The 20,786-nt window shown below is 42.2% G+C and overlaps 2 protein-coding genes across 11 annotated transcripts in view; one reads left to right on the forward strand and one right to left on the reverse strand.

Moving 5' to 3' along the window:
- Window positions 1–7,297: 7,297 nt before the first annotated feature.
- INSM2 (INSM transcriptional repressor 2) lies at window positions 7,298–8,653 on the forward strand. Its single transcript, XM_044435772.1, has one exon. It carries the CDS (start codon window positions 7,298–7,300, stop codon window positions 8,651–8,653), a length of 1,356 nt encoding a protein of 451 aa, XP_044291707.1.
- Window positions 8,654–10,656: 2,003 nt separating this feature from the next.
- RALGAPA1 (Ral GTPase activating protein catalytic subunit alpha 1) overlaps window positions 10,657–20,786 on the reverse strand; it is a 171,594-nt gene continuing 161,464 nt past the window's right edge. For 5 of the 10 annotated variants that reach the window (XM_044436720.1, XM_044436714.1, XM_044436719.1 and 2 more), the window contains one exon: window positions 10,657–11,854. In XM_044436720.1, the coding sequence (XP_044292655.1) occupies window positions 11,706–11,854 (149 nt within the window). In that variant the 3' untranslated portion in view covers window positions 10,657–11,705. Of the gene's footprint in view, window positions 11,858–13,790; window positions 13,856–14,101; window positions 14,108–20,786 lie in introns of all 10 variants that reach the window. The other 5 variants (XR_006415374.1, XR_006415375.1, XM_044436715.1 and 2 more) reach the window with 4 other exon arrangements.

A 20,786-nucleotide genomic window follows, 5' to 3' on the forward strand; every position in this document is an offset into this window, starting at 1 on the left:
GCCCATTAGAATGTAACTCCCCAGCAGCTGCAACAGGCATGTCAAACAAAGGGGAGATAAACTACATTGCACTTGGCTTCTTCTTGAGGTAGCTAAGCATGATGCCGAGCATCCCCTTTCTACTGCAACTTCCCTGCCATATGTGCCTGTTGACACTGGGATTGCTCTTGAGCAATCCTGCTCTCCCAGCCTCAGCAGGAGCATGGGGTGGGAAAGCCAAGGAGAGTCACCAAAAGTACCACTTGAACACCTTTTGGCAGCAGTCACTTAGCTTGGCTCCTCTCAGAATGCACATGCATAGTCTCTTGGGGCTCCAGCAGGAGGGCTGAAGTAGGAAGAAATGCCTCAGGATCCATGCTGTGCCAAATAACTTGCTAAGCAGAGCTGCAGTCCCAGGCTACTACAAGCTCATATATATCTGCCCACTGTTGGATTCGAGGACTTTAGAATGGGGTGTTGGTGGGTCTCTGCTTGCATCTATTTTAGAAAGGAGTGTTGGTAGGATGGACTCTGCCCACATGGGTGGAAAGCTACTGATGGGGGTTCTTCCTCTGGGGGGACTCTGTGGAAGGTCCGCAAAATGGATATTTCAGGGTTAGGGAGAAAATGGCTTTGGATCTGCATGATCCAAACCTGCTCCATTCTCATAGACAAAGCTAATCTGAGCTCATCCACTATCCCAGCCATTCTAAGAAAACTGAAATAGTAAGAATAGTTTCCATGTTTTTCAGTACCCCTTAAGAAACAACAATGGCAAAGGCATGTGTTGCTCGGGCATTTTAAATAAATCCACATTCAAGTAAAGATTTCAAACATTTGAGTGCAACAGGTGAATATTTCACAATTCCCTGGAAGTAGATGTATTATTATTTTCCTGCTACAGCTCTTAAATGCTGATTTCTATGATGATGATGATGATGATGATGATGATGATGATGATGATGATGATGATGTCTTTCTATTTGACCTTCCCTCTTCTAGCAGGAAACCCAAGGCACCTTGCACAGTTCTCCTCTACTCCATTTTCATTCTCACAACAACCATCCAGTTAGGAAGATTGGGGTGAGAGACTGGCCCAAAGTCACCCAGTGAGCCTCCTGAATGAGTGGGGACTAGGACCCAGATCCCTAGTCTAATGCTCTAACCACCACACCACACCACACCACACCACACCACACCGGCCAGCCTCCCACCTTCTCCCTCCCACCCTATTTGGTTGTATTTCAAATGCATGTGGTTTGTGTTTCATGTTATAGAACACATTGTGCTTCTGTTTAACCATCTATTTATAGTCATAAGAGGCATAAACCTAAAATAAATGCATTTTGATGCATAGCTGTGCAGGAGTACAGATGTTTTATTAATGAAAATGAATCCATCTTTTTGTAAGTCATGGCAGTAATATAACATATCACTGTTTAGTTCTTCACTAGACAGTCCCTGCTGTTTTTACATAGAAATTCCTGTAATACTTAATGGACATCTGGAAGAATTCAGCCAATTAATCGAATTCACACAGGAGCTAAGCTAATGGCTGTCTGAAAGGCAGTTTACATTAAATCAAACTTGCAATGTGAATGAAAGTACTTAATCATACATGCAACATTCATTAGATGCAGCACAGCAAGTGTTTTGATTACTTTAATGAAAGATCAGGTAAAGTGCATCAACTGAACAGATTGAAAAGACAGCCTGCTTACAAATGTTTGATTATGATGACTATCAACAGAAACAGTGCCAGTAATTTCAAACAAAACATGTTTGTAGGAGGAGAATAGGGCCTTGAACTTGGTTGCAATGAGTGAAATTTGGGTTTTGCTTCCAAATACTTCAATAAACAGACAACATCTAAAATGCCCAAAATATAGAACCAGGGGAGAAAAGAAAATGTAAGGATGCTTGTGTAGGATCTGTATTAGCCTGTTATGAATAGTGGGATTGGGATATTACTAGGATACTAATACCTTAAACTGTGTACTGTATGCACACTGCCATTTTGTCTATGACTCAGTCCTAACTATCAGAGAATTTACAATATTTTGTTTCATGCATTTGAAAAGCCTTGGAAAGATGGGGTCACCTGGACCTTTTGGGACCTGAATGTGTAAAGACTTGGAAATTAAGGAACTCATCCTTTCATCTAAACCTATCAGGAAGTGAGTGCTCTAGATTCTTGGGCTAACTACTGCAATGGTTAAACCTTAAGTTTTCTAATCCTGTGTAGAACTCTACTTACCAACCCTTTCAAGGATTGCCATGGTATTCTTTACTTTTCCTTCACATTCAGTATCAGATGCTGAAGAGTTTCAAACTGAACTTATTATGCATGCAGAGGAACTAGTCTGGATTGTTCATGAGACTGCAGTACAGTTCTTTATTCTGTAATAGAAAACCTAACCCCCCCCCCCCCTTTTTTTTTTTTTTTTTACTCCCCTGTCCTTTAAAGATACAGCAAACATTTCCCCAGTATCTCAGACAGTGTCTTTCAGCTGTCTGCTGGAAACTAGTGAGACTTGCCTGTTTGATATGACTGAGGCCCTACCTGCTTTGAGATCTGAGGATGCCTTGATCTACATAACAAAGCATGAGAATACTGTTTCAATAAATACCAAAACTTGCCACTAACACAAGCATAATTTGTGGTCCAATCTTACAAATTCCTGAACTTGTGATGCTCATTCAGAAAATTCTTTAGAAAAACAGATTCTCTCATTCCATAATCCAGAGTTCCTTCTTTCCTCTCCACTGGTATGTGGTATTTTATTTATTAATTTTACATATATCATGACCACATTTTGTGAATAACCCAAGGTAGTGTACCTTCTCCTCTCCATTTTATCCTTGCAACAGCATTGTGAGATATTGGTGCAAAGTCACCCAAGCAAGCTTCATGGCCAATTGGGGTTAGAACCTAGATCTCCTAAGTCCCACCCTAACATTGGAACCATTATGCCATACTGGCTTTCAACAAGCCATGCTATCCAGAGTCAGACATCATAATAAGTTCCACCTGGGTAGAAATTATGTAAATTACACCTAACAGGCACCATGACTCACATCAAGTCACAGGCCTAACTTGAAAAGAGAAAGAAAGGGATTGGGGGAATTAGCATTTACCTATTAAGGAGTGACAAGTGACACTAAGAAAATGGCAGAGTTGGGATTGGAAAGTTAGGTGTCCAGAGAAAATTGAATCTGGTGAAAAAGGTCATGAGGGTGGGGGAAGAAATTGAAAGATTTAGGAGGAAAGGAAAATAAATGGAACAGTTATAATTACCTAACTTTGGAGGAAGAAGAACCCAAAGAACTTAACTTCCCTGTGGGTTACAAATTAGAGGTGTGCATCAACCACAAGATTCAACTTAGAAACTCATTCAGTACTTTGGGAAATGGCCTCTCAAAGAAGAGTTCTCTTTTAAGCAAAAATATGAAGTTTAAATTTCTCATCTCCCCATCCTCACCCCCTGTCCTACCATCACCACCACCAAGCCGGGAAGCCTTCTCCTTCTGGTTCCCAAGTTCTGGTTGGCTGCATTTACTCTTTCATGAGTAGCATGTATCTGATTCCAGCTGTCCTGAATGGCAAGCAGGGTCCTCTCTGAATTTTACTAGTTCTACCAGGTAACTCTCTGGGGATGTTCAATAGTGCCTGCTCTGGACCAAGAGCGATCAATGCGCTCTTCACATAGGCACTCATATACACTCAACAGCATGAGAGGTCATTCATTTTGGTGCAGTCTCACATTACAAAGGCACATGTGTAAATAACACAATCACTTTGTTGGGCCATGTCACATGACTCTTTCCCACCAGTTCAGCACCCTGTCTAAGCTGAGTCTGAGTGTGTAAAAAGAATTAGAAAAAGTCTTACCATTTTCAAAGACTCAGCCCTCCTAAATTTCTAGCCTTATTATGCCATTCTTTAACTCCAGTGGTGCTGAACTTATTTCTGCTCAACGGCTATTTAATTTTGGAGAAGCTCTTATGGACTGGGGCCAAAGGCAAATGGAGGCTGGCCTGAAAATGTTAGCATATTGTAGCTTGTTGCTCCCAAACCCAGAAACTAAGATTTAGGAAAGGAATTTCAATTTTCAGTTTTGTGGCAGGGAGATTGCACAAAATTTAGGAAACCACCAAACAATCTGTGTTTGGGTGAAAGGTGGTATTCCTGCCTGAGCCATTCAAGGTGGTTGAACTGGGATTCCAGGTGGGCTGGAATTGACTCCAGGCCTGAAATTGTATATACTTTGATTAACCACAAAGCACTTTGTTCCACCTGGTGGAAAAGCAAAAAACAAACAAACAAACCAGAGTGCCTTCAGCATGGGAAAGATGAAGGGCACATGGAACAAGTTGCATTAAAAACTGTCAGATATAGTTTATAGCTTGCAGTGAATTCCAGGTCTACAGACACTCTGGCTGCCTACTGTTGAAGTGAGCTGGCCTGTTTAGGGTTGGACTGTGTCCTGCAGAATAATAAGCCATTTCCTGAACCACGTATATATCCAGTTATAATCCATTGACTAAATTCAAATTCCTCCTTCTATCCCCATGATTCCCCTGAGATTGCTTTGTGACCCCTTTGTATCTAGTATACAAGGGCAGTTGGAATTGCACAGTGGCATGTTAAGAATTAGGGCATTCCAGTTTCTCTACTGTGTATTCACTATTTGTATTATTTAGTATGCAGTTTAATATATTTCTAATTTACCTAATAACTAATGTCTCTGGGACAATGGCAAGCAGTTGAAGAAGTAAAATGTAATTATAAAGATAGAGTTAAAAATAAAATGCCATACAAATATTTAATGAACACAATACAATATATATGTATTGTATAAAATATATGTCTATACTAGGTGGCCTTAGGCTTTCTCTGTCTCTCCATCTGCAAGATGGGAGAAAATAATTCAGATTTACTTTGTATGGTTGTTATAATGATTACAGCTAGATAATGCATGTGAAGTACTTGATAGTTTTCTATGGATGCTAAATATTATTATCATTATGTGTATTGAAAATGTAATATATGTATTATATTAAAACTCCCGCATTCATGACCCTTCCTGCCCATTAAGACTGATGAACCGCTCAGTCTGCTGCAGGCTTTTGATACTATTGTCTATGACTTTCCCTTTCTGAATGCAGGTTACCTGCCAGGGTAATAGAAGGAAGAGATGAGATGAACCAGTCACAGATGAGCTGGGATGAATTGCTGCTGGTGCTGTGCTTGTAGCCACGACGCTTGAAAGGTAGGAGCACTGGCTCTGTCGTTTTCATCAGATGCAGAAGAAGACAGTGGAGGGTCATCATATGGTCTGATCAGTGAGAGAAGGGCATGATTTTTTTAAATAAATTTTTTATTAAAATTTTAAACTAAACTAACACTAAAAACATCAAACATCACATACATAGATTTATTTATTTATTTATTTATTTATTTAAAACATTTTTATGCCACCCCCATTGCAACAAAGCCTCAGGGTGGCTCACAACAAAACAAAATACATAAATATAACAATTAAACAGTAAAAATATTAAAAGCCAGTGCATCTCGGCTTAAAAGATTTAAAATCTTATAAATACAAATAAATTAATAAATGAGATTTAAATAAAAAGGTCTTAGCCTGGTGCTGAAAAACAAATAATGACTGGGTCAACCCCCTACTACATATTTTTTAAACATTCTAAAGTCAAATTCAAATCAATTTATAATAATTTGAAAACATCTCTAAGTTTACGCCAAGTTCCGTTTCTCCAGCCAGTTATAGAAAAAATCCCAAGTTCAATAGAAGTAGAAGGGCATGATTTTTTACAGCTGAGTTTTGGGCAGTGCTAGAAGTGAGGGCCTGGGAAGCTAAAGACCAAGAGAAGAAAAATGTAATCATTTTATATTTTATATGGATTTTAACTTATTGTTTTATCGATGTTGTAAGCTGCCCCGAGGCTTTGGCGAATGGGGCGGCATAAAAATGTTTTAATAAATAAATAAATAAATAATCAGGGGGCGAAATCATGACAGTGCAGTTATTCTTTCTAATGAAAGGCCCTGCTGTTGAAGTGTGCCTTGATAGCCATTTGCTCTCCTCAAATACCAGATGGATAGGGGTCCTAATGGCCATTCAGCAGAAAGGCAAATCATCCCTGCACATGCAAAGAGGCCCTTTCTTCTTTACTGACGCTGGTCAGGACTGGGTTCCAGCACCGAAAATAGACCTTGAGCCCTGCTAGCTGAGGGAGAGGATGGCAACCCCAGCCACAGCGGCCCCCTTCCCCTCACGCTCCCGCTTCTTCACCGGGAAGCCAAGCCTGCAGGAGGCATGGCAATTACGCGGGGCCTCGGAGACGGGAGGCTAGGCAGAGAAGTGTCGTGGCTTCCGCCCCTCTGAAGAGCAGCCGAGGAGTGCTGCTGGACAGCTCCGTCTCTATTGAAGGCGGGAGGCCAGGCGAAGCCCTCGCTTAGGCCAGGCTGGCAAGGCTGAGGGGTGCGCGCGAAGCTTCCCTTTCCTCAGTGGAGTTGCATGGGGCCGACGGGGGCGCCCAGACCTTTCCAGTGGGGCGGGGCGGAGAGAACCTGGCATTTCTTTAGCGCTTCTGGTATTCTTGCGGGGAGAGGGAATCGTCCTGCGTTCCCGTAAGAAAAACCCATCCTCCGTATAGGAATCCACCTGTTGCCGGGCGGGCTGGAAGCGGACTCCACCGGATGCCCGCTCCGCGGCAGGAGCGAAGGGGCCGAACGCCCCACTCGGGGAAGGCATCTGAAGCACCGGCGCCTGATGCCTGGGCGAAGCTTGCCAGCCAGCTGCACTACGCCTTTCGCCAGAGACCTTGGGCAAGAAGCCCTGGAGGAAAAGCCGAGGCTGGCCAGTTCGCCCAGGAACGAGGCTCGGGAAAATAAAGCAAGGCAAGCGTGCGGTCGGGAGGTGGGGGGGGGGGGGCGCCAAGGCTGGAGGGACCGCTCAGTGCCAGCACGCAGCAGTGCGCGGTGCTGCCGAGCGGGACACTGGCGTGCTGCTGAAGCAGGGTGGCGTCTGTGCCCCCGCCCGCCCCCGCCCCCGCCCCATAGCTTACGCTGACTGGGAAAGGGTCCGGCCTCCCACCCGAGCTCTGATTCTCCCGCCTTTTGCAGCTCGCTTCCCCCCTCCCTCCGAATTCGCCTTCCCAACTCTTCATTGGCCGCCCTGGGCTGAGGGAGAGGTGACGCGCGGACTCCCTGGAGGTGCCTGAGGTATAAACGCCCGTCGGGCACGCGGAGCCGCCGGTGCAAGCGGAGCGCTGCCGTCGGTGTCGCTGGAAGATGCCGCGGGGCTTCCTAGTGAAGCGGAGCAGGAGACCGGGGGGCTCCTATCGGGTGCGACCTCCTGGCGGACCCCCCACGCCCCGCCTGGTGGAGGCTCCCCGCGTGCCCGCGCCTTTGCCCGAGCCGCTGCCACCCCCGCCCCCGCCAGAGCGACAGCCCCAGCCGAGCTCCCCACTGGCGGCTATCTGGAGCGCGGGAAGCTCGGACAGCACAGCCTCAGCAGCGGGGGAGCCCGAGCGAGGTGCCCACTCCCCCGTCTCCGCCGAGTCCTTCCCGCTGGGGCCTGCCTTAGTGGTGGCGGACAAGGTGTCCCTGCATCCTTGCACGCCCTTGCCCGTGCCCGTGCCCGTGCCGCTGCCCCTGCCGCTGCCCCTGCCTGCCGCGCCGCTCTGCCCCGCCGCCGCGCTCAAGCGGCCACCGCGAGCCAAGGCGCCGCCCGCCAAGAAGCCCAAGGCCGCGCGCAAGCTGAGCTTCGCGGACGAAGTCACCACGTCGCCGGTGCTGGGGCTACGCATCAAGGCGGCGGCGGAAGGGGGCGCGGAGGGGCCCCGCGGGGCTCGCCCGATCCTGCTGGGCGAGTTCGTCTGCCAGCTGTGCAAGGAGCCCTACGCCGGGCCTCTGGCGCTGGCCCAGCACCGCTGCTCGCGGATCGTGCGCGTCGAGTACCGCTGCCCGGAGTGCCACAAGATATTCAGCTGCCCGGCCAATCTGGCCTCTCACCGCCGCTGGCACAAGCCGCGTCCGCCCGCCTCCGCCGGCCCCGCCCAGGACAAAGAGAACAGCCGCAGGGAGGCCGTCCGCGATCAGCACCACGACTCCGCGGACAGCTCCTGCTGCCGGGATCCGCCGACTTCTCGGGCCGCCCAGCTTTGCCCGGCCAGCCAAGACGGCGCCGCTGACGGCTCCACCCTGGGCGTCCCTGCGGGCGAGCTCTTCCTCTGCCCCTATTGCCACAAGTCCTTCCGTCGCCAGGCGTACCTGCGCAAGCACCTGGGCACCCATCAGCCTCCCGGCGCCCCCGCTGCGTACAGCAGCAGCCCGCCACCCCCGCACCCGCCTCCGCAGCAGATTACCTTCCCTTGCCACTTGTGCGGGGCACACTTCCCGTCGGCGGACATCAGGGACAAGCACCGGCTGTGGCACGCCGTGCGAGAGGAGCTGCTCTTGCCCCTAGGGCAGCCCGAGGGTAGCGCTGTTGCCGTCGCCCACGGCCAACAGCAGATCTTCTCGTGCAAGCATTGCCCCTCGACTTTTTTCAGCTCGCCCGGTCTCACGCGGCACATCAACAAGTGCCACCCTTCAGAAAACAGACAGGTCCTCCTGCTGCAGATGCCTGTTAGGCCAGGCTGCTAGGCTGGCTTGCTGGCCCACGGCTTGACCCTCTTCTCACTAGACTGAACGATGAAATACAGAGACGGGATGGAGAATTGCTTGATTGCATCTGTCAGGTAACCGGTGTGACCCATGCTCCTGTTCCCAGGACAGAGTACCTTCGCTTTCCTAAGCCTTGTTCCCTGGTATCTAGTGGTGACCCAAAGGAATCCTGCCCAAACTGTAATTCCTATGGAAAATGACAGTGCAAAGCCAACATGCCTACTACCTACATTGTGGCAAACTGTATGAGCACGAATTATCCTTGCTGCCTTATAAAGGGGTTAGAATGCACTGTATATTCCATGAAACAGTTTCCACATACTTAAATTTTGTCATTTCAGCCAAGGAATGGGAAACCGTATCAACCATGTTTTAGGAAGAGCGCACCCCTTCCGCCTTATGACTGAAAAATGTGACATTACATTAAGAGGAAAAAACTCAACACTTTTCTGTGTGTCTAAACTACTATAGCCAAACTTAGAGCCATCTGTGTGCCTATCTGTAAGTAAGCTGTCTAGGGAAATTGGGACTATGAAGGGTATCTTTTATTCTGGTTACTCCTGCCCCTAGGACCAAAGGTACATTCTAACACTGTACAGTTAAAGTTTATTAATTCTCCAGGGGAAGGAGAGCAAGCAAGCCTTGCTATATTTACTTAATGGAATTCATCTCCTCAGCCTCTGATGTTTTAAACAATTTAATTTGCTGTGAAGTGTTTTATGCATTGTATTCTGTATTACACTATAGTAAGATATTTGTAGCAAGTCAACGTCCTGTCCAAGAATCCCATGCAAAGTGCCCTTTTTGTCTACTCTCATTCATTATTGGCTATTAAATTATGAATTGGTGGTTTTTTGTTGTTGTTACCATGCCTGTTTACTGAGTATCTTGTGTAACATTTGAAGCTTCCAAAAATAAAAATGGTAAAAGGGAGAATATACACAGAAACATGTAACAGGGAGGGTACGTTTACATGCTGAATATTCGGCAATTATTCACAGAATCAACAGCTCCACTCTGCATAGCAAACTGCTTTTGAAATCAAAGTTTCAAAACCAGTTTGTAATATAGCATAAGAATCAGCTGTTCAAAAGGCAAAGTACTGGGTTGTATGAACCATAACTCTCTTTTGGTTCCAGCCTTCAATTCTGGTTTTTCAAATAAAAAAAATACATCTTTGAAAATTCTGGCGGTCAGGACTATTTTTCATTTCCAAAATTATCATTGATACATTTTCCAGAAATTCATTTTTGTAGACTTTCCTCTAGTTTTTGGGTATTTTGATATATTAATTTTGCAAATTATCATTTTAGTCAGGGTAGTATGAAGATGCTATTCAATGAAAAATTAGAGGTGCTCAAAGGGAACTTCTTTTTCACTTCAACTTCATTTTCTCGCTAAAATAATATTGGCAATATCATCCTGACATTTGAGAAATACAGCATGCTATCTGAACAATGAATTCTACATTGATCTTGTAGGAATTAAGGTAAACAGCAATTTTAGCAAATATAAAAATAAATCCATTCTTTGAGAGTTCTCAAATATATATGTAAAGCAACTGTCAAGCATTTCCAGTGCAAGCTGCTATTTTAATATTTATATTTGTACAATAGCTCAACTTAGGAACCCAAATGAGAGAGGCTTCCATAAAATATATTTTGAAAGTGTTAAAGTATGGTTTCAACAAAATTCATTATACATTAAATACTCTATGTTGCTTTACCAATCTGCTTATGCAAAATTTAGAGAATCACGAATTCACATTTTAGGAAAGCCACTTTTGGGACTAAGTGGGACTAAGGCACTGTGAACCAAAAAGTTTTCAGCCAAGAACCTCATTGTAAAAGCTTAGCATTCATATAAACCAAATGATCAGCCATTCCAATGGTACTCAATTCTCTCTTCATGAAGCTAGCAACATTGAAAATATTTGCTTAAATCAATCAATCTTTGCGGTGGAATAGAGAGTACACAGAAGGTGGTAAGAATAATTTTATTGTATTATTAAATAGCATGTCTTTTCTTCAACCATTACAAATTTGTATATACTACACGGCGAACAAATACATCAATATATATTTCTATAGTTGCCCAAGTGAGGGACAGATATTTACACATGCAGTTAGTACCGGTGCCATGCTACATTTTGTTAGAGCAGAATATGGCAATGCAATTGAATTTCTTTTTCGGTATGAAAATACCTCTGGGGGATAGTAGGAATTTAAAGTGGAATGTGTTTGCGCATACATCTGCTGCTACAAGGGCACAGTCCCCCCGCCCCAGAAATAGTACATAGCTCAGAGCAAATGACTGAAATGCAAAGTGCTTGAAAATGTATGTGTGTGTATACCTTACACAGCTAGTTCAAGGGACAGTCTCAGTTTTTGGAAGAGAAAGCTTCACTGCAGCCTTAAGTCCCAAATGGAAAGCAAATACTAGGAAGCAAATAGAAAGCTGTTAGTATTTCAGCACTAGAATCTTGTTGTGCCTGTCCAACAGTGAATGACAATAACAGAGCTGGTGATGGGCCTCCATTTCCTTGAAAGGGATTATCCACATCATATACTCTGTACATAGTTCTGTGTATTTTAGTCATCTTTTGCAGAGAAGACTTCAGAAACGTGCCTTCATTTAAAAAGGCAGTACATTCAATTGCAAATGGTACATTTTAAATATTATTACAGAAATGATCGCACTACAAATTGAGTGGAACATGCCTGCAGTCTCCAGATCCAGGAGTGGCTAGCAATCAACCCTAGAGGTTAAAATAGTATGGTTACTTAACTGCTGGCCATCTCACAATGACTGTAAAAACAGCGCAGAACGAACCCCACACAGACAAACTACTTGAAGCAGGAAGTTGGATAAAAATATTCTAACAAAAGCTAAAATATTTTCAATTTGAAATAAAATTCCAGTCTGGTTCTCTAAAATAAACTTAAGAGTGGAGGAACAGGCAACAAATATGTAGCAGAGAGAAAAAGGCTGGTTTCTGGGGGAAAGGGACAGCAGGAAGCTTCGCCCCTTCTTATGTCTTGTTAGCTGAGCCAGAGGATCGTCGTAGCTTCACAGACATGCGGCTTTTGCTAGTTCGGGGAGAAATGGGGAAGGCTAGATCGGGCCCGTCCATCTGCGCTGCTGCGGGAGCTTCGGATGCTTGAGTCTCTGGGTAGGAGCCTACAACAAACATAAAGGACCCCATATATTAGAGCAGTCAGCTACAGCAGAGGATTAGGAAGTATCAACCCCCAGCAAATGCCTGTCATCCTTTCCTAGCTTGGTATAAAAGAAATAACACTAGTTCAGCTGCCAGAATCATAAAATCAAACAAAGACTTTGTGTGGCTGATGGGTGGTCTTAAGTCTGAGCTCTGAAGGAACTAGTTCAAAACAACAAAGCCAGTGACTGACGATCCAGGCTGGCACCTATTTTCTGCTCTACATTCCTAACAGAAGAATTCCTATAGGATTCAATAGGGCAGAAGCGTGAACAGATCTTGCTAATTGAATGCACTAGTTGGATCTTTGTAAAAGGAACAAGATGAATCAGAAAGAAACCCTGGTTGCTGTCCCAGTGCATAGGTATTTCCCACTGATAAGGCCAAAAGACATGAGGCAGGAACAGCAGCATAGGAGTTAGGAAGGCAGGGTTATTGCAGTGACCAATCTTCTAAAAGAGATATGAAACAGGCCAGCTTTAATTTCTAAGCAATCCTTAGTTCTTCAGCTGCCAGAAAGGAAAGATAGTTCTGTCTTCATTCTGCCTGCTGGAAGAGGCTGTTAAGTAGAGGATGAATACTTGCATGTACTTTGAAAGATATCAGTCCTCATATATGTATGTTTATAGAGAAATAGATGGACTGATTGTAACAGATATTTATTCTTAGATACCAGCTGCCTATCACATGTACTGCCACGTACGCCCCTAAATTCTTAGCTACATTTTAGGGAAAAAAGCCATTCTACTATTCTCCCGCTGAAAATGCATGTATCCTTGTTTCTTTACAGAACAGACAGAATCTTCTTATAGATTCACTTCATCACAACAACCACAAATATTTTCCTGTTATATGCTTTTCAACATAGGAATATATGTTGATCCTGTATCCCCCCCATATTTTGTACTAATCCCATATACTTAGATATAAAGCAATTGTTTTTAGTAGACTTTACATACTCATATATAGAACATTATATAGAACAAAGAACCTGCTAAGTACAGGGAAGAGCTTCCCTAATATGGAAGTGGCAGTTTCCCCTTTCACCTAGCTCCCCATGCAATGCATCAAATTTTGCTCTGTCTGAAGGATTCCTCTTTTTTGGCAGAGACATGAGGCATTACAGTGGCAAGAACCCCTCTAAAAATTCCCCAGGTTCTTCATGCTGTTCCAGGTGTGACCTCTTTGAATCCTGTAATAATTTGGGGAGGGGGATAGGGGGAACCAGCTTCTTAATCAAGTTCATTTTAGGAAGTAAACAATCCACTTTAAAAGTGATCTGAATATTCAGTATTACAGTATTACTAGTAGTTTATGAAAGCTTTGATACTGAAAAGCACTTTAAGAAACCTAATCTTCTCACAACTACGCCTGGGTTCCTGCTAAAGGCAGATAAATCTTAGGACACATTTCTTCCTTTCATTCTGCAAGATTTCTTAAAGAGGTTACTGCAAGCCATGATGGCTGGGTCAGAAGTCTAACAATGCTTTTAAAAGCACACTGCCATAAGCCTGATCTAATAACTCAAATGCTATTGTGTCTGCTTTGGCCAAACACTTTCTGAAAATGGCAAAATCCCTCCCTTGGCTCTCCAAACAGAGATATTTCTCTTTCTAATTCAGGCACAGCAGCTCCAACCTACAAAGGCATGATAGCAGAAAATTTATTGTGCCTTTTGAAAAAAAAAACACAAAACAAAACCTTCTTTCATAGAAAGAAAAGGTTTGGTTTTTTAAAATCACCCACCCCCCAAACTCTATCTTGTTCTAGTTTTACAAGGAATCAAAGCATTTCAAATGGTGAGGTAGAGCATAGAAAGTAATTGTTGGTGCTCTGCACAGCATACCATTCACAGCTAGCGTGAAAGACCTTCCGTTTCAAGCCTTTGCCCTTTACCTTGAAGTGGCCAATGCTTTCTAGTGGTGGTTTGGGAAGGAGAAGAAATATCACACCATTTCTTTCTTTGTTGAGAATGAAGTGATGAAGGAGAGGTGGACAGAAGTGAGGAAAAGGGAAGAAAGATAAAAAGATAACAGGTATGAGACATGAGACACAAACAGCCAAGGCTGGAGGGCATTTACAGATGAATACAGAAAGGAGAAAGTTAGAATTTGTTATGTTGCTAACGTGCATGCTAAAGGTTAAAGAAGGATGCATTAGTAGGCAAAAAATGAACTAACAGCTCAACAGTCAGGAAGAATACTCACCTACTACTGGTTACAAAATTAACAAACCAAACAAAAGAATAAAAGAAAAGAAAAAAGAAGAAACAGAAATGAAAAAAGATTTCTATGAAAATAGTTAAGATCTAGCAATATCATTGCTACAAATATGATACAACATTAAGACAAACATTTCTAACATTTCTAAAATCATGTATATTTCGACACACACACACAATAATCCTTTGTTAGCAGCTGTTTTCCTTGTGAAAAGTAGTGTTCTTTTAAAAATTCTATAAACTAGCAGCACAATCTTATGGGGGCTGCTTCCTCAATGTTTACAAGCCTCAAAACTCAGAGACTTACAATCATCCTAATACAAGGTGAGGAAAGCAGTGGAGGCAATCTTTAAAGGATCCTCGTTTCTCTTACTTTGCAAATCAGCTGATTTTGACCATCTAACTATGGCACCTGTTGGGGAGAGAAGGAATATAGAGTGCTCTCGGGTTAATTTGAATCCTGCTGCCCCTGCACTTCTCACTTCCTCCTGGCATGCCTCCTTTAGCCTTCTTGGAGAACAATTTTCCAAGTGCGGAGAAGCAGCTGGTGTGGTTCTTTTGCTGGCTGCAGAGGTGGGGGAAGGGGCCTAAGTACCAGTTCCCAGCTCTGAGATCAGCTCAATTTCTGACCTTGGATCTAAGAATCTGAAGACTCCTATGGCCCCAAATGCTGTCTAGGGAGCAGAAGGATCACTCTGACAATCATGTATTTCTAAATGATATTCTAATGAAAGCAGTATTAATAGGATTGACTGACAAGCAATTAATAGGATTGACTGACAAGCAAGTGGGCACAAGATTTCAGCTGTATCATAGCAGTACAGTTTAAGAATTTTATTTCATAATAATGGATGAGTAAATTAATAGTTTATATGGTGCTGCAAATGAGTTTGTTGTTTTGTTTCATACGTAATATATTGGGTTTATTAGGTATTTCTATGTAATAAATGTCACTGTAAACAAACATCAAACAAACTGATAGTAAAAACAAACCCTAAATAAATAACTGACCTCCCATTGAAAAATATGTACAGAGCCAAAACCCTGTAATAATATTGATTAATTTGAAGGGTAAAAAATGGTTCAGACTTCATTGCTGATTCTATTTCTTTATTTACTGATCTTATAGACCACTTCGATAGTCCTAGTGGATTCTCTAAGCAGTTCACAATCACACACATATATATCCTGCTAAGTTAAATGGGTAATTGAGGTGGGTATCATAAAACTAAAATCCCTTAGTTTATGACTAATAACACCTGGGAAAACCTGAAAAGTGTATACATCCTGAAAAGCTGGGATGATATTGCTGTTATGTTGATAAATTATTAACTTCATATGTTCATATACTAGATTGAACACAAGTCAAGAAAGCAAGATGAGTTGCATCTAAAAGTGACTTTCCAACAACAGGAAGGATCCTTCCACTTGTAGAAATGGTTCCAGTACAGTTTTCCATATGTGGAAGAAAGGGGAAGTGGTTTTGTGCAATTTATTTGCCCCATAACAATTAGGTTAGAATAGAGCTACAAAAGATACTGCTGAAGCAGTATGATTGCTGCCCAAGGATGGCTGAACTGTTTAGCATTCTAATAATAGCTGGATAAAGTAATCATGAGTATTATCTAACCTCTGTGTAATCAGCAGAATGCTAACTATGAGATGAACTCATGTGATCATGGTGATTGCATGATTTTGTCATTCAAACATTACTGGAATGTGAATAGAGCCAACCACAGGGAAGCAGTGGCCACTTTACTCTGGCAATGTATTCAGTTGGTATTGAAAATGATTAGAGTTATTTAGATAAGGGTAAAGTAGATGACAATTAAGTAGAGAATACAAAGCAGCTTAAAACAAGTACTGTGGAGAGAGCAAATGGAAAAACTACTCAGTAAACACTACAAAAAATCAGAAGTAACAGTAAGAAAACCTAATTATGTTACTTTTCCCAATATGGTGATTAACTTTCCTCAGCAATAGCACGTAGCCCATTGGGATTCATGTACTAGGCTACAGTTGAATGCCAGTAATTCACCCAAAGCTGCTGCTTTATGGTGAAAAATGTATTTCTTTCTTTTCTTTTCTTTTTTATATGCACACAAGGTGTAACAAACAAACTACTAGTTAAGCAGATTTAAAAAGAAAATGTGTCTCAGACTTCATAAATAGAGGATACTGCATAAACAACTTTTTAAAAGTTTTTAAAAATCAGATAACCATTGGTATTAATTATCATAGCACATTATCCACATTCTATGCATCTCTGATGTCATGGATGACATGCTGGCCTATTTATTTATTTATTAAAAGCTTTTGTATGCCGTCCTTTATATAAACATTTATGTGTTTCCTTGGTATCTGAATGGCCAGAAAAGAGAAAGCTGAGCTATATGGGTCACTGGTCTAACCTGGAATCTGGTGGTTCTTTTCTTATTACATGTATTGCTATGTGGTCACCAACTTCTTCTGCAGCCGAGGATTAAACTTTACACTATCCTACAGGTATAGCTGATCCTAACTTTTTAAAACTTTAGTATAAGCATGTGGGCCAACCAGTATGTATAGGTAAAATTAAACTTTCCCACTCAGCTCCCTTCCCTCCTTAAATTCCTTCCCTCCTTTGCTCAGGATTAAAAAAAACCCCACAACCCTCAGTTGGTACCAGTGGTGCTTTCTTTCTTTCATCTCCATGTGGGGGGAAGGAAATGGAGGACAGGGAGGGAAGTGACTGGGTGGGAACATTTAACCCCATTCCACCACACTGATGTGTAGTGGCCCCATTCTGGATCAAAGGTTACACTGGAGTAAAAATAACTTAGATCAGCTGTACACATTTAACATAGTGTATAGAGGAACACAGAATTACACTGTATTAAAATTTCATTAACCAAGGTGTGAGGAAATCTCCAGAAATATGAATTCAGAGTGCAGCCACCAAATCTGCAACTGTGTGAGTATCATGAGAAGTCTTACTTATTTAATATGTTTAACAAATAGACCCTGAGAGAAACCTGGTAAATATCTATGAAGACAGACACTGCATGAAACTGAGATTCCTTTTTCATAGTCAGATCTCTGCCTGCTGAGATTTAGAGTAATACTGATTTTTTTCTCTCTGCAGGGGTGGGGGACCCATTAAGATGGTCTGCCCCCAGAGGCTGATGCATCTGGATCATTTCCAGAGGGTTCTGGTGGATTTTTCAACTGATATGGCTGGTGGTTTTGTTGAATCCCTGGTCAATCTCAAAATACAGAAGTTAGCTCTGTATTGAATTTTGGTTAGTTTTGTCCTATTTTGTGTTATTGTGTTTATTCCACTTTGCCAACTTTTAATGCAATTTTAAATTGATGTTAGATGGCAGTGAGGGCCCCTGGGGAACATGGGGGTGCCCTCATAACTGTGGTCATGGGTAGGGGAAGATATGACACTGGCGTATTAATGTGCCTAAAAAGGAGAAGAAGGGTTAGATGTTTAACTGCTGTTCCCTCTTCTGGATCTTTCTCCAACTGGAAGTGTTCAGGAAACTGTATCAACTTGCCCTCAGGCTTGGCGGTGCTGCTTTGAAATGCCAGGTGGGTCCAGATTAAAATCTCAATCATCGATGGTTTGATTGTGGATGAGAGGGCCAACCTGGCTTGTATCACAGAAACCTGGTTGGGTGAAATGGGAAATGTCATTCTTTCCCAGGTACTCAGTGCAGCACCAGCTTGCCATGGGGATTGGGGAGGGGGAGCAGCTAAGGTTTATAGGAATAGAATCCCTCTCTCGAGGCTTCCTGTCTACTTGAACACGTGAGTGTTCGTACTTAGTATTGTGTGATCAAGACAGACTGGGGATCCTGCTTGTGTACTGGCCACCCTGCTGCACAACAGACTCCCTGCCTGAGATGGTCTTGGACCTGGTGTTGAGGATCCCCAGAATTTCGATGCCAAGGCTACTCTCTCTGAGGCAGCTCAAGACTTAGAATCACAGAATAGAAGAGTTGGAAAGGGCCAGAAGGCCATCAGGTCCAACCTCCTGGTATTGCAGGACACTAAGTTACACCATCCCATTTAAATGACTGTCCACATACTTTTTGAATGTCTCCAGCAAGGAGAGCCCACAACCTCTCTAAGTAATAGGTTCCACTGTTGTACTGCCCTGACAGTGAGGAAATTCTTCCTGCTGTTTAGTCTAAATCTGGCTTCTTTTAACTTAAGTCCTTTAATCTGTGTCCTGCACTCTGGACTGAACAAGAGATCTTGTCATTCCTCTTTGTCACAGCATTTGAGGTACTTGTAAAGTGCTATCATATCCCCCCTCAGTCTTCTCTTCCTGAGGCAGAACATGTCCAGTTCTCTCACTCTTTCCTCCATAGAGCTTTTCCTCCAGTCCTTGAATCATCCTTGTTGCCCCCCTCTGTACCCTTTCTAATTTCTCTGAATCTTTTTAAAACTTAGGTGCCCAGAACTGGACACAGTACTCTGGGTGAGGTTTGACTAGTGCTGAGTAAAGTGGAAGTAGTATTACATGTGTTTTGGAAGTGATGCTTCTGTTAATGCATCCCAAAGTAACATTTACCCTTTTTGCAGCTCTATTACATGGTTGGCTCATTTTTAGCTTGTGATCTACAACAACCCCAAGATCTTCATCATTTGCAGCATTGCTGAGCCCAGTGTTCTACATCTTGTAGCAGTGCATTTGGTGTCTTGTTCCTAAGTGAAGGAACAATTTGGTTTTATTGGTACATGTGGAATTATTGTGATTATGTATTGTACTCTATTGCTTTGTTTGCTCTTTGTTGTGTATGTTGTTGAATTTTATTGGTATCGGAAAGTTTTATGGAAGATGTGCTTTTTTAAAATCTGTTTTTAAATTGTTTTTTTTTTTGGTAAATTTTAAAATATGTTGTACACCATTCTGAGACCAATGAGCTAATTGAACAGTATAGAAATATCTTAAATAAATGGCTTGGGGCCAAGATATCTGAGGGAATGCCCATCTTTCTATGTACCAACCCAATCACTGAGGTCTTCGTCTGAAGCCCTTCTCCGTATCCCTCTCCCTGATAAAGTAAAAGGGAACATGGCAAGTAGAAGAGTCTTCTGTAGTAGCACCCCATTTGTGGAACTCACTTCCAGCCAAGATCCACCGAGCATCATCCCTCTATTCTATTGGACTCCAATTAAAAATCCTTCACTTTATAACTATTTTGGTGGGTGAGCTGATTTGGTTTTATACTTGTTTATTCTGCTGTTGCCACTTTATGATTTTAGCTGCTTGATAATTTTTATTTACAACTATTTAAGTATTAATTCACTTTATTCAAGGATGTTTAAAATGCTTTGATTCATTGAGCATTCAATTTACATGTCCTCTTTCAATCTTTTATCTGTTGATTTTATTTCTTTACTGTTGGCTCTTTTATATTTTGTGATATTAAATGTATTGTTAATTGCATTTTTTTCATTACTGTTGTGCAACATATTGTGAACTGCCCAGACAGACTTATGGCCAGTGGGTGTGGCATACAAGTCAAGTAAATAAAGTACATGAAAATTTCAAAACTACCTTCACTGCGTAATAGCTTTCAGCTTAGTTTCAGTTAAATAGTACTTCTAGGAGTATTTTTCTGAGAACAAAATCTCCAAATATTTACCATGTTTTACTTTTTCTAGCTCCTCTGAGAATCTATTTGTGATGAAGGGGGCATATTCTGAAAACTACAAAGTTGTCTTTTTATTATTCATATTTAAATACTTATTTTGATAAACAGTTCCATATTGCTTGAGTAAATGCCTTAGTTTAATTTGTGAGATATATAACATAAGCATAGAATAAGATAGGGAATTCATATTGTAGTATTAAAACAAGGAAATATACTGGTGACTGAAGAAAAGAATCCATCCTGTTAACAGAAAACTTAAATCAAGGGCCAGTAAACAACCTTGTTTCATTTCACTCAACAACAGGTATTGTCCAAAAGTTCTTGCTCTAACCTTCATAAATATCTCAGGATACACACTTCAACAGAGCCTCCTTATCTATGCTAGAATTCTAGTTTATGCCCCAGTCAACTGTGATTAATTACACTTAAAGCTGCAGTTAGATTTACAAAAGCTACATAGAAATGTCTCTTTGGACATTGAATATATTTGCTAATGAAGAGAAAGCTTTGATCAAATGTGTTCTTTGCTAAAGCAAGCCTGTCGTCGCTTTAAATATCTCATTAGTTGCAGTCCAATAACCTGGCACAGAATTTAGAAGAAATACCTTGAAATATTACAGAGTGATAATTCCTGGGGTGATTTTTGTTCCCCTTTCTAAAGACAGCTATAATTACATTCTTCTCTCTTTCTCTGGTAAATCTTAGCTAAATGATTTTTGCATGCTGCCAATTTATCAGAATAGGAATGCATCATGGAGTATACTCCAAAAATAGTTCAGAAGGGATTGTTTTCTCTGATAGTGCTATTATAACCATTTTTAATTAAGCTACAATCCTATGCACACCCACCCAGGAGTAAGCCCTAATGAACAATGAGATTCACATCTGAGTAAACATGGATGAGACTGCTCTGTAAATCTTTCAACTTCTCAGGGGAATAATGCTGGCTATCAATTCATGTTCCACAAATCTGGGAATTCATATGATAAAATCTGTCCCAGTGGCTGATCAAAAACCAGC

Source organism: Varanus komodoensis, unplaced genomic scaffold (assembly GCF_004798865.1).
Source record: "Varanus komodoensis strain SLA01 unplaced genomic scaffold, ASM479886v1 scaffold3, whole genome shotgun sequence".
Taxonomy (NCBI): Eukaryota; Metazoa; Chordata; class Lepidosauria; order Squamata; family Varanidae; genus Varanus; species Varanus komodoensis.

Excerpts from the sequence above, each read along its gene's own strand:
- INSM2 (XM_044435772.1), top strand. The coding sequence starts at position 7,298 with ATGCCGCGGGGCTTCCTAGTGAAGCGGAGCAGGAGACCGGGGGGCTCC.